The 13732-nt window shown below is 37.7% G+C and overlaps 1 protein-coding gene across 1 annotated transcript in view; it reads right to left on the bottom strand.

Moving 5' to 3' along the window:
• CRISPLD1 (cysteine-rich secretory protein LCCL domain containing 1) overlaps positions 1–13732 on the bottom strand; it is a 40272-nt gene that overhangs the window by 1620 nt on the left and 24920 nt on the right. The window contains exons 10-13 of the mRNA XM_010016236.1: positions 11477–11520; positions 11311–11383; positions 8483–8558; positions 853–983 (exon numbers count right to left, since the gene is read on the bottom strand). Of these exons, the coding sequence (XP_010014538.1) occupies positions 853–983; positions 8483–8558; positions 11311–11383; positions 11477–11520 (324 nt within the window). The remainder of the gene's footprint in view (positions 1–852; positions 984–8482; positions 8559–11310; positions 11384–11476; positions 11521–13732) is intronic.

The raw sequence follows: 13732 nt of genomic DNA on the forward strand, positions 1-13732 counted from the left end.
ACATTCCCCCACTCCCAATTAAAAATAAGAAAAAAAAAAATTCTTTCCCTGCTTTCAAGTTCTCTACAGAAACTTTTCAAGGTTTCTTCCCACTCAATTTTTTTGGAAATCCTACAGTTTTAGAGGCAACAATCACTCCCAGTTTCACAGGACTAAAAGACTGGTGCAAGAGGGATTTTTTTAATGTAATTTCTTTCTTCCTTTAGAACCTGGAGAACTCTTTCAGGGATTAAATTTAGCCTGCAACATGCAGTCAAAAATTTTCATCACAGAATGCAATAAACAGCAGCATCTCCACGCCTTTCAGAAAAATATTGTCAAAAATAGTCAAACCATTAAAAAAAAAAAGTTTTAATGATTGTGAATGTTGTCGTGAATTATAATGCTTCTTAATATTATTTATGATCTAGGCTCACTAGTTCAATACCATGTAAATCAGTAATGAATTTCATCATGAACCCGCACCAGCTATTACTAACTGCTTATTGAAGATCCTCTAACTTGGACAGAATAAGTCACCAATTCTAATTTTAAAAAAATCCCAAAAAAGCAAAGGCAATTTTCTTATCAAATACGTTAGTTGCAACAGAAGTAGCAAAGTAAACAAGAGAGTTATTTTATTTCATAAGGAGCTTTCTAGAGTAATGATTTATGAGCTTAGAGGAAGCAAGCAGCTCTGGTACCACAGCTTCTCCAAAGTCACCACAGCTGTTACACAAGCTCTGTATATCACCCATGCTGGCCTATTTTGGTTTCTAGCACTGCTCCAGGTACAAAGAGACACAAAGCAAGACTTTGAAATTCTTATCCAGGTGAAGGGTAAAGTGTAATCTTTGAAACTGGGCTCTGTACCTTTCTGAATATATCCCATTTTGAAAGGAAGCGACGTACACCTTTCTTTTGTCAACTGGCATAACATCAACATAACCACCCTGGTTGCGGACTACACCAGCATGTACTGCTGCCCGGCAGATACTGGATATCTAAGAAAGAATGAAGAGAAGATTAGTTTTCATTCATCCTTTTATTTCAAAGTTGTTTAGAAGAAACTAATAAAGGCATTTAAACCAAATTCTAGGAAACATAATTATATTTGTTGCATGATTGATTTTATTAATCTTATTGAGATTTTTTTCATAGGAAACACGCCAGTTTATAGGAATACAGACACTGCCTCTTCAAAGATCTCCTGCAGCATGACCTCAAAATCATTTATTTCAGACTATTTCAGTTCAAAGATTAGGGACATGTCTGAATTCTTAAGTCTCTCAAATGAAAGGCTCTATCAGCCTTCACTTCAACAGCAGAGAGGTAGTGAATTCCAAACCTTAGTCAACTGTTATAGATCAGGAGATTCAGTTTAATCTCCAGCTAGAGCCAAACAGGGGAACTGTGGAACAGCATAGGCACATGCAGTTATGTGTTTCTAGGAGGATGTCCTACCACAAAGGTGAGAGATTGACTGCAATAATTACATCTTTAGGTGAAAAACCTTAAACAGCAGCGAAATGATCCATATTCAAAGCCAACATCTATCTTATCCAGGCATAGACAAATACTAAAAGCATATTAGCTTACAGGTATAAAGCGAGCATCAAACAGAAGACAGAGGCCTAAAATTGTTTCTTAGCTAAGACAGTTGATTAATGACAGACTAATGGCTTTAGCTCCTCAAGTCTGAGTGAAGAAATAGGAAGTGAAGACTCCAATGGCTTCAAAAGAAGATTCTTGAAATCAGCGTTTAATTCCATAAACTTTACGCAGGCAAGATTACACAGCACTGTTGTGCACCAGACTTTGAAAACAAAAATCCAGGTTGCAAACACAGATGCAGCACCAGTGAAGGAGTCGGGGTGTGAACTATTACAGGAGCCTGACCCCTACAAATTGACAGGCTCTGACAACGTCCATCCAAGGGTGTTAAGAGAACTGGCTGATGTTGTTGCAAGGCCGCTTTCCAGATCTTTGAGAAGTTCTGGAGACTGGGGGACATCCCAGAAGAATGGAAGAAGGCTCATGTCACCCCATCTACAAGAAGGGCTTAAAGGAGGATCCAGGAAATTACAGACACATCAGTCTTTCTTCAGCCCCTGGGAAAAATATGGAACGAATCCTCCTGGGGGCTGTCACAAGTCAAAGGAAGCACGACTGGGAAAAGCCAGCACAGATTCACCAAGGGAAAATCATGCTTGGCAAACCTCATCACCTTCTATGACAAAGTAACCTGCTCAGTTGATGTAGGGCAAGCAGTGGACATTGTCTACCTGGATTTCTTCGAGGCTTTCAACAGTTTCCTAAAGCCTCTTCCTAGAGAAACTGATACATTATAGTCTAGACAAGTGGTCTGTGCACAGACCGCACAGTGGCCTGTGCGGTAGGTGGGGAACTGGCTGACCGGCCATACTCAGAGGGTGGTGGTGAATATCTCCTTTTTAACTGGCAACTTGCCACAAGTGGGGTGCCCCAGGGATCAATATTGCGCCCAACAGTGTTTAGTATCTTTGTAAATGATCTGGATGATGTGATCAAATGTACCCTAATGGAGTTTGCCAACGGTACCAAACTGAGGGGAAAGTGGACATCCTGGAAGGGAGAGCTACCCTGCAGGATAACCTGGATAGGCAGGAAGAGCGGGGTAACAAGAACATTATGAATTTCAACAGTGACAAGTGTAAGGTCTTGCACTTGGGAAAATGTAATCCAGGAATGCAGCACAGGCTGGGATCTACCATGCTGCAGCTTTGTGGAAAGAGGATCCCAGGGGATAGCAAGCTCAATATGAGTAAACAGTGTGCAGCTGCAGCAAATAAATCTAACAGGATGTTGTGTTACATCAACAAGGGTATCACCTTGTGGAATCAGATTCTAATACAAGATTATCCCACTGCACTTGGCTCTTGTCAGGTCATAGCTGGAATATTGTGTTTAGTTTGGTTCCCGCTATATAAAAAAGCTGTGGACAGGCTGGAAAGGGTCCAGAGGACGGCCACAAAGATGACCAAAGGACTGGGAAGGCTGCTACATGAGGAAAGGCTGAGAGAACTGGATTTGTTCAGCCTGAAGAAAAGAATGCACAGGGGCGACCTTATCATCATGTTCCAGTAATTAAAAGGTACTTAGAGGGTACATCAAAGATGATGGAGAGTCCCTTTTTACAAGGAGTCACATGGAAAAGATGAGGAGTAATGGTCACATGTTACTCCTGGGGAGATTCCAATTGGACACAAAACGAACATTTTTCACAATAAGAACAATCAGCCATTGGAATAATCTCCCAAGGGAAGTGCTGGATTCACCAACATTGGGACGCTTACAAGATTCAGCCGGACCAGGTGCTGGGCCACTGTGGTTTTGCCAAGAAAGGTTGGAAGAGATGATTCCTGAGGTCCCCTTCCAACATGGTGTTCTATGATTCTATGAAAATTCTCTCTGAAACAAACAGCAGTTTCACCTGAGTGAAACTCAGTTTCACCTACATTCTCTGGCCACTAATTTCTCTCATGAGCCTACGTAGCATAAATAAATCCACCAAAGGATTGCTCAGTGACAAGCTTGATAATGTTCATTTACATAATTGATTTAAGCTTGCAGTCCTCTACTACTCTTTCAGCTTTTTAAAAATTGCCAGAAGAATGAAACTCCTCAGGCACTCCAAAATGCAGGTCCCAGTCTTCAAGACACAGCACAGCAAAGTGTAGTTACAGTTACAGTGAATCTGCACTTCAAGTCAAGCTGTTTTGTGGAAAAAAGTCTTCACTGCAGCAGATGGCTCCACGACTGACCTTAAAAATGTAGCCAATATTAATATCAATAGCTGGTCACACAGACCACTGTTATTCTTCCAGTTATAATTGGAATAATTTATATTTGTTACCATACTATTTTGTAATCTCGATGCTATATAAAATCAGTTTAAAATAGCAATGTTTTTCCTACTCTCATTCCAAGCACAGAACTTGCCAGTTCCACTGTTACACAGTTTGTCCTTTAATGTTACAATATGTGTAGGAGTAAAGATTTTAAATTGTTTACACAAAGAATCTTTTGCAAAGATACCTTAGGTTTTCTTTTCACGCTGCTGGCAGTGGTTTTAGAATACGCCAGAAGGGATGCCATTTATGCTCCTCTATACTTTTCCTCCCCCTCCCAAGGCTGCAAGGCTTAAACTCTGTGTACCAGTAGTTGCCTTATTTTTAGGATTATAGCATTCTTTATGTACTCATACTGTGGGAATAACTAAAGATAATACTGATCATGTGTAATTTCAAATATACAGGGGGAAAATGGCCTCTACAGTACAGGATTATAGTCTAAAGAAACAAAAGGTGAAGTTAACAAGCAATTAACTACTAGTGAAGAACTAGGAGAATGCTATTAATTACTAGTACTACAATATAGTAGCAATTGTGTTTTCAGTTCACGCTGGAGATAGATACAAAAAAGGTAAGAGGTACCACTGGGGAAAAGAAAGATCAAAGTTTGTCACATACGTAATAGTAACCTAAAGGCTACAATTCGTGTGTATCATTAGATGGGTAGATTCCTTCATAACAACATCTGAGTGTAGCTAAGATAGTGGCTATTCCAATGTTATTTGGAAGTTTCTAGTAAAAAAGAAAGGAAAATCAAGGGATGGAGATTTTGACAGAAGAGGCTGACTATTCGTTGGAAACTATTTCCAGCAAAGGATGGGGTCATTTTTAGGGTTGGTACCACAACTGGTTACTGGATCAATGAAGTATGCCTAGGCTAATGAATGACATTTTAAAGCTGAAGCCAAGATGCTTATATGGGATATGTGAAAAAAAAAGAGGTCAGAAGAAGGGGGTTGATGAGGCCAACTGAAAAGCTATTATCAGATGAATAATACAATAATACAGTGATGCTCCTTTCCAGATGAGACTGGAGAACAAATGTGTGTACTTTTTTAACACATGAACAATTAAATGAGTATAAATTCATAATCATAAACTAGCTTGTAAGAACAGAGATGAATAAATACATTCAGTTTTATTGATGTATACAGAATGTAATTTTTTTTTACTAAGTATTATCTGCTTTGAGCTTTAAAGAACTTCTCATTGGCTTGGCAATCTTAATCTAAATGGAATCAGATTCCATATTCCAGTACTGTTGCCATAATACTTCCTATACTTAATAATATTATGTCTCCTGATCATACTTGCTTGAACTGTTAAGGTAAACCTCCTGCTGACTTAAGCAGAATAGGTTTCACACTTAGGTCTATCACAGATTTAAGCATATTATTGGTATTTTATGTTAACAGCCTTATGCCACTTTCTGGAAGTCTTCATCAGAGATTTGGGTCTGCTTGATAATGCAGGGACTGACAGCAACAACAAAGGACAATCTCTGTACTGACAGGTGCTACAAGATCATCTCCCTCAGAGTGCAGACAATCACACTGGGCCTGACATGATTCAGTTCTTGGGAAGGTTTTTATTTCCTTTCACAAATATGGTCATACTGAATAGTTCTTTAAAAATACAGATATTGTTAAAATGCCTGCCAACATGACACAATTCTGAAATTCCAGAAATAAAAATCAAACTGGTTTAGACAAAATGGATTAACCAAAGTTTAAAGGTGGATCCAACTGTTAAACACAAGACAGAAGGAAACTTTCTTTTTTCTTGGTCTCTCAACAAGATAAAGCATTACCATGTGGAAACTCTTAGCCCTGGGGTCAGCAGGGACACAAAGCACAAAGGCAATGATGTGTCTGGGCCATATGAAGAATGAGTAATTTGTATTTTTGTCTGCTGAGAACAACACATCCTGCAGTTCTGCTTCATACTGTAATAGCTCTATTAAGAAAAGAAACTCATTGTACATAAACCCAGAATAAGAGATAACTTTGTTTTAAAAGAGCTTGCAATCTACCTCAAGACAAGTGAAACAAACACAAACGAATTAAAAAATATAAGGTATAGAACACAGAGAGATGGGTATTATGTGAAACTCCCCACAAACATAAGTTTACAGATGCTGGCTATATGAACCATGGCTATGACAATAAAGTGACGATAGCTACGAGACTGGAAAAGAGAAGGATAAAATGATGGGGGGTGGTGCTGTTTCAATAGAGTTAGGTATAGTCAGTGCAATGCTAAAGGAAAAAAAGAACAGGAGGGGAAAAAAAGTAAAAAGTCTGTGGGGCATTATTGATAACTCAGAGAAAAACCCTTCTCAGGAACAGGGAGGAAAAGAAGTCACTGTAAAATATGAAATTAATGTAAGAATGAACGTCTGATCAGACCGAAGCCAGAAAAGGAAAGGTTAAACTGGATTCTCATGAATGTGTGCTACAAAAATGGGTTTGTAAATATATTTTTTTGCACTAGTGACATCTACTAATGCTACTTGCTTTTTTCTTAGTATCTCTGCAAAATCTTCTTTTACTGAATGCAAGTAGCCTAAGCAGTAGTGAAAAGAAATGGTCATGTACATATATGCATACATACATACATATATATGTATACACACATATGCATTTTTGAAACAAAAGAATGTGCAGGAATGTAACAAAGAACCCCATCTGTTTTGTGGACTGCAATTTCAAACACATTTTCTGTGACACGTGGGTAACTGAATTCTCTGTATCTATGGACAAAACTGACTGTGAATACATGAAAAAATGAAAAAGAAGACACACATTAAACAAATATTCTCTCTAATTACTTCACCTGAAACTAGTTCAGCAACATACTATAATGCACAAAATACCCAGCCATATTATTTAGTAAAAATTTCAATTAGAAGTATCTTAATTTTAAAATACTTTAAATATTACCTACAAAGGAACATTGTAGAAAATCACATAATGCTGATACCATCGATGGAAACTACTGTACAGATACAAGTAGGACACATCTGTCTACATTTGAGCTAGATGCCCTAGAAGCCTTCTGTAGGAAATGTAGAGGAATAGACATCTCTATTAGGCAATTCATCTCATACTGAATCAGACACTCAGAAAAGGTCAAATGACTTCTGCTCTGCAGATGCCCATTTATCTCCTTTACCACTATCCTGTATGTACTGCAAACTACTGTCAGTATAACCTAGAAAGGCATCATCAGTGTGGCAATCTACCCTTGACAGCATCTGAAGTTGGTAAGACAACTCCCATCCCTGGTTTCTTACCTGTATTTATGTCCATTTTTTCCTAAAAGCAGTATGGCTGCACACATTTCTATACAATGGAGATGAATAATGAGATAGTACATCTAAAATTATGTTAAAGCATAACTCTATAATACTAATGAAAGCCATCTGAGACTTCTCAAACCAAAGCAAATACATATTCTGAGATGTTCTCCTCTGTAAGTTAAACAGAAGTAAGTAAGTCTTCTTTCCACTACAACAAAATCTTTTCTAACTCACTGGGCAACTTCGGCTGCAGCCTTTGATTGCAACCACAGTACTGAAAAAAAAATAGGCTTCTAAAAAATGAGCTTTCATTTGAATCTGTTTTCATTGCCCCTCTTACACACATTAAGGACCAAGTTCCACATGCACAAATCAATTATCTTCCTGAACTGGAAGTACTTCTCACACATTTAAAAACATTTATGGACAAGTGTTTTCAGGACAAGTTACTCAGGTAATCTAACAGACATGAGTTAATTTCAAAATAAGGATGAATAAATATTTGCAGATCATTTTCACACATTTCAAAGTGATGGGAAATAGTGAAAATAATCATCTGACCCTGCTGGTTGCCACATTATGATAGATAAAAGACAGTTGAAACATACAGTTTACTGGCAAAAAAGTAAACTGCGCTCTCTGCCACTGCATCCTGGCTTCTCCATAGAGAGAAGACAAAAGAGAGGCATAAAAAAGAATTCTCTCTTCATTCTTCCTACCTACTAAACATAGAAAACTAAACATAGAAAAGACAGGAGAAGAAAGTTGACTAGTAGACAGAATGACTACTAGTCAACAAACAAAAAAACCCAACCCATAAAACCAGTATTAGTCTGTTAAAATAATATGAGTGTGAGATACTTTCCACAAATATATCAAAATCCTACTGCAAATACTTAGCTATCTGCACAGTTAAGAAATATCCAAAATAATGAGATGTGGACATTTATTCTCAGATTTTATTATTTATTTCTTTTTAGTTACTTTAATCTGACAGAAGTTATGGTTGCATCAGGTTCTAAAGAGCAAAGATTTGAATAAGTACACACTGCCAATACTGAACAAGTTGAAAATATAGGTTCAGAGACTACTGAACTCTACAATGAGCTTTCAAATAACTTCCCGTACCTTCAGCAGCTCAGTACTACTCAGTTAAATTACAGCCTTTGAAAACGAATTTTTGAAAAGACTGTGTAAAAAATGAGAATATGGAGGAGAACCAGATATCTGTATTATATCTTGTTATCTTTACATTATAGCTTTTCATGGTTTTTTTATTACATACTACAGTGTAACTCACTATACTTACATCAGAATAAATTCGTGTTCCAATTACACGAGCATAGTGTGGATTTGCCTGCATGCAGTTGTGAGGACAATACACCCTGAAATATCAAAAATAAACCACACAGTTAGAAAGAATGGTATCAGAGTATTACTACATCATATTTAACATCAGCATTATTGAGTATAAATCAAGTTGATGCATACCTTTTTTCTGGGGTAAAGGTTGGACTTGACTATTTTAAAGATCTTTTCCAACCTAGTTGATTCTATGATTCTAAACATATGGGTCTACTCTGATACTAAAAGGCTGTTAGTTTTTGAGATTTTGACAATACAGGTGAAAGCATTGATGATGTAAGTTGTAGTTTGTAATAAAGTGCTTGAAAACACATTTCTGTTTTCAGATAGGTCTGGTCTTCTTCCCTTTCGATAAGCAGATCGTGTTCATGTTCAACATACATGAGGCCAACAGAAAAGCCAGTGAGAAGAGAGACTTCCCTTTTATATTATTATCTGATTCTACAGCATCCTATACAAACTGTATACATGCATACCTTCTCAGCAGAGGCAGATCTGAATGAGGACCTGGTATGATGCTGATGATGTGGTGATGAAAGGCAATTTAGAAACTTACATTGAGGGTCAGCACTTGGTATCTGTGGCTAAACTGAAAAACTCTGGAAAGTAATGAGATTCCTGGCTGATTCTAGGATATCAGAAAGCTACTGAAACAAAGACTGTCTTTAGTCAACTGCATTTTGTTAACCTTTGAGAAAACTCTCTCTGTGATTCATGCCTGCTATAGCTCCAAAATGCACAGCAAAACCATGTGAGATGCTAACAGGAGTACAGAAGTGTCCTGGGTTCAGCTACAGCAGTCATTTTTTTCTCCTTCTTAGTAGCTGGGGCAGTGCTGTGTTTTTGACTTTCAGTCTGGGAACAATGCTGATAACACCGATGTTTTTAGTTGTTGCTAAGTAATGTTTACTCTGACCAAGGACTTTCTCAGTCTCATGCTTTGCCAGAGAGGAGGGGAAGCCAGGAGGAAGCAGAGACAGGACACCTGACCCAAACTGGCCAAAGGGGTATTCCAGACCACAGCACGTCATGCCCAGTATAGAAACTGGGGGGAGTTACCCGGAAGGCCCAGATCGCTGCTCGGGTCGGGCTGGGTATCGGTCGGTGGGTGGTGAGCGGTTGTGTCCTTTTCCCTTGTTATTCCTCTTATCATTATTATTGGTAGCAGTAGTGGTTTGTATTATACCTTAGTTACTGGAGAGCTGTTATCTCAACTCGTGGGAGTTACATTCCTTCAATTCTCCTCCCCATCCCTCCGGGAGTGGGGGGAGGAAGGAAAAGGGGGGGAGTGAGCGAGCGGCTGCGTGGTTCCAAGTTGCCGGCTGGGCTTAAACCACGACAAGAAGGCATCAAACATCTTATTTGGTAATTCTAATATTGACTGAAGGAACAAGTTTCAATCACCTCTAGGTCTGCTCTGAGTGTTTCATTTGAAAAATGGGTCATGCCCTAATGGCTAATGCCCACACTTCAATCAATAGTCAGCATGTCACCCCACTTGAGCATGCTACAGTCTTACCAGATATGAAACTCATACAGGCTGATGCAGCTAGAAAAAAGATTTTTGTGTGAAGGAAGCAAGATGTCAAAGAGGCCTTTTGAAGACCTGCTGATTTATGATTAAGGCAGGAGAGGGAAAAAGGAGGTTGTGCAATTAATGCCATAGCTGATTACTGCTTGAAACTCCTAAGACTACGTTTTCAGAATTAACTTAAGAGCATTCACAGAATCTTGAATGAATCACTGTTGCTGTCAAATTCCTTCAGCCGATGCATCAGAATTAATCCGCCATTTTAAACTTTATTTTTATTTTCAGATTTTCTTAAAGACACACTTTATATTTCCCTTAATTAAGCTAGTTTCAGTTTTTAATGAAGAAAAAAAGATGGAAGTAATGAGATTGTACCCATCCATTCCTGCATTCCATTCCTTCGCTTACTTCTCCACATCTTCCAGCAAGAAAGCTAGGAGTCATAGCCAAACACCAAACAAGTCCATGGACCCAAGTGCTACATGAAGGGATATTTTCCTAGCAGTTCTGGCTTTGTACTTGCTTCCTGTATTGGCTGTAGGATTGCTGTGAAAGTAATCCTGTGGGTATATCTACCTTAGCTTGTGGTAAATCGTGCTACAGTGTTATTTACCTTTGACTCATCTATGGTTTTAAGAACTGTTACTGATTTCCTTCCTCCAAATACTGGGGCACAGGCTTCTTTCAAAGAGTTAAAATGCAGGCTTCAAAGAAATGGCACATCTATTTAAAGCTGTTAACTGACCTGCAGACCATACCTTACCTTAAATGTATATACTTCACATTTTTTGCAAAGATATTTACTCACTCTATTCTCCAGAACTCACAAACATGTTGATAACTTCTATGATAAATACCTGTATCATATCCTTTTATTGTATCAGTTTTACAGACAAATAAACTGAAATAAAGGGTATTTTGCCCAACGTGCATAGATATAATGGACAATGAAACATAAAAAGGAATTCTTCTTTGCAGTCTGTAGTCTTACCAATGATGATTTCACTAAGATTTGCAAGGGATATTTATGGGTAAAAGAGATATTCTCCAAATACAAAAGCCTGTAGATCATCTTTACCTACCTGGCCTTCTATTTAGACCAAAGAACAAAATACCAGTAAAACATTTTTGGCTTCACTTTTACAGCTACTGTTGCCACCTTTATCAACGACAACTATAAATAATAAGAAACTGACAAAAAATGTCAGCACTTCAAATTAACAAGAATCAAAGAATTTTACCTTGGACAGTGTGAGGCTGGTTTTTGAAATGGGCATAGTTGTTCCACTGTTGTTTCACAGGTGATAGCTTGAACTGAAGAAAGTAAACCAGAAACAAATAAATGTGTGCTATTTAGAAAAAACATAACTCGAAGTAGTACTGAGTTTATAAGAAATAAATGCTAACCTGTTACTTTAGAGACAGTGAACGAGTTAGCAGACTGGTATTTTCTGAAGAAGAAAAAGTAGAAATAGTCAGTAACATATCTCATTGATTTCTTTAAATAGAAGGATTTTGAATAGAGAATCTAAAAATCAACTCAAGACACTGTCCCAAATAATTTTTACTCACTGCACTCCCTCTCCCCAGTTGTGAATCTGTTTATTGCAATGACACATTTACTTTGTACTCCCAGTGAAATCTGAAAACCAGGAATGCATGTTAAAGTCTTTCAGTAATTTAATCTGCTAAGAGACTAAGTGTGCTAGGAACAAATTATGCAATCTATTTGTCTCTAAAAATGTAGCAATCAAAATCTGGTTGCTCAGAAGCATCCATCTATTAGAAGACATCATTCACTTCCCCTAAAGGTACATTCTTACAAACAGCTCCAACACTGAAAACAGTTTCTCAACCAGTCTTTTTGAAAAAATTAATGAAATTTTACTTTCGATCTTGTGTCTATGTTAAATTATCACCAGTATCACGAAAACCCCAGTATAACAGTACCTACAGGGGGCCTACAAGAGGGACTTTTTACAAGGGCATGTAGTGATAGAACAAGGAGTAATGGCTTTAAATTGAATGACGGTAGATTTAGATTTGATATAAGGAAGAAGTTCTTTACTGTGAGGGTGGTACGGCCCTGGCACAGGTTGCCCACAGAAGCTGTGGCTGCCCCATCCCTGACAGTGTTCAAGGCCAGGTTGGAGAGGGCTTTGAGCAACCTGGTCTAGTGGAAGCTGTCTCTGCCCATGGCATGGAAGTTGGAACTAAGGGATCATTAAGCTCCTTTCCAACCAAAACCATTTCATGATTCTATAATAACATACAAGTCTGTTTTTCTCAGTAATCACATGGTACCTGGATGTATCCATTTCCTGTATTTATACAAAGTCAGGTATACACTTTCTGTTGTAAGAATATATGAACACTTCTATTTCACACCTCCTTCTCTTCTATTTTCCTCCTCTTTTAGCTCACTGGATATGCCTCTGATTCTAGTATTTTTCATCCGTAACAAGGAAGTTAGTGGTGCTTTTGGCACTCATGAAGTCATTGATTATTAAAAAAAAACCAAAAAACAACAAACCAAACCAACCAACCAAAAAAAAAAAAAAAAAGAACCAAGAAGAAAAATCAAAACCAAAAAACAAACCATAAACCCCCTATTCACCTTTGCAGCAAATTACTGTCATGTGCTCCACAGCACTGTGATTTGCATTCAGAAACTGTTTGCTTGCACTGGTTTATTTAGTTGTATGGTCCACCAATTTCACATTTGCTCATTTAGTGGATTCCAATTTGCTTTCACTGAGTTAGCTCATATTTCTGTTGCCCTTGCATTGTCAAACGGTGATTCTATCTTTGATAAGCTTGTTGAGATACTATTAAAAATGGTACCCTGTACTATGAAAATGCAACAGCTGAACAAAAATCTATTAATAATCCTGATTATAAATCAAAGGAGCTGAAGATTAGGAAATTTGTTGTATGTTGCACTGATATTCCATTTTCTGTCTTTCTGTTTTGTAGTATGCATTATTCATTGAATTGATATGTAGTTTATGCATGGCTCCATCTAGAGACACTGGTGAGAGCCAGGTAGATGCAAGGCATCTTTACTATCCTTATTCATCCCAAAATTTTGGTTTACAGACTGACTTATGAAACTGATGCCTGATCAGAATATGTTGTAAATTCACTCTAAAAGGTGATGTACTAAATACTATAGGACATTCATGAAGAATTATGTCATCCTTGTGCACACATAGCAGCAGGAAGTTCCCAAAATATGTTTGTAGATAGGAAGGTATATATTTGGTCCTTGAACAGTCTTTTATGTATGTCATTAATTTTTTTTTACAACATCCGAATCACAAAACTAAGCCAGTAATGTTCAGCAATGACAAGATTATCCATGCCCATAGCAAACAAACCCAAGTGTTAATACCTTGTTCTGAGTTCCAGTTCTCAGAGGATAGGTGCTAAATACCCTCTGTAGACCAAACACTCAATACAGTTTTGTTTCATATGGCATAGAAATACAGAGATTTCAAGTGACGGGAAATCAATTCCTTCTAGTTTGATATTTTCCACAGTTTAACTACTCCTACATTTGTAAGAAAGCTGGTACCTAATATGTTAGTATTGATATAATCAAGATCTACTCCTCCTTTTTCCTCACAGCATTTAAAAAAAAAAAAAAAAGAGAGAGAGAGA

The sequence above is a fragment of the Nestor notabilis genome, unplaced genomic scaffold (genome assembly GCF_000696875.1).
Source record: "Nestor notabilis isolate BGI_N333 unplaced genomic scaffold, ASM69687v1 scaffold1276, whole genome shotgun sequence".
In the NCBI taxonomy this organism is placed as follows: Eukaryota; Metazoa; Chordata; class Aves; order Psittaciformes; family Psittacidae; genus Nestor; species Nestor notabilis.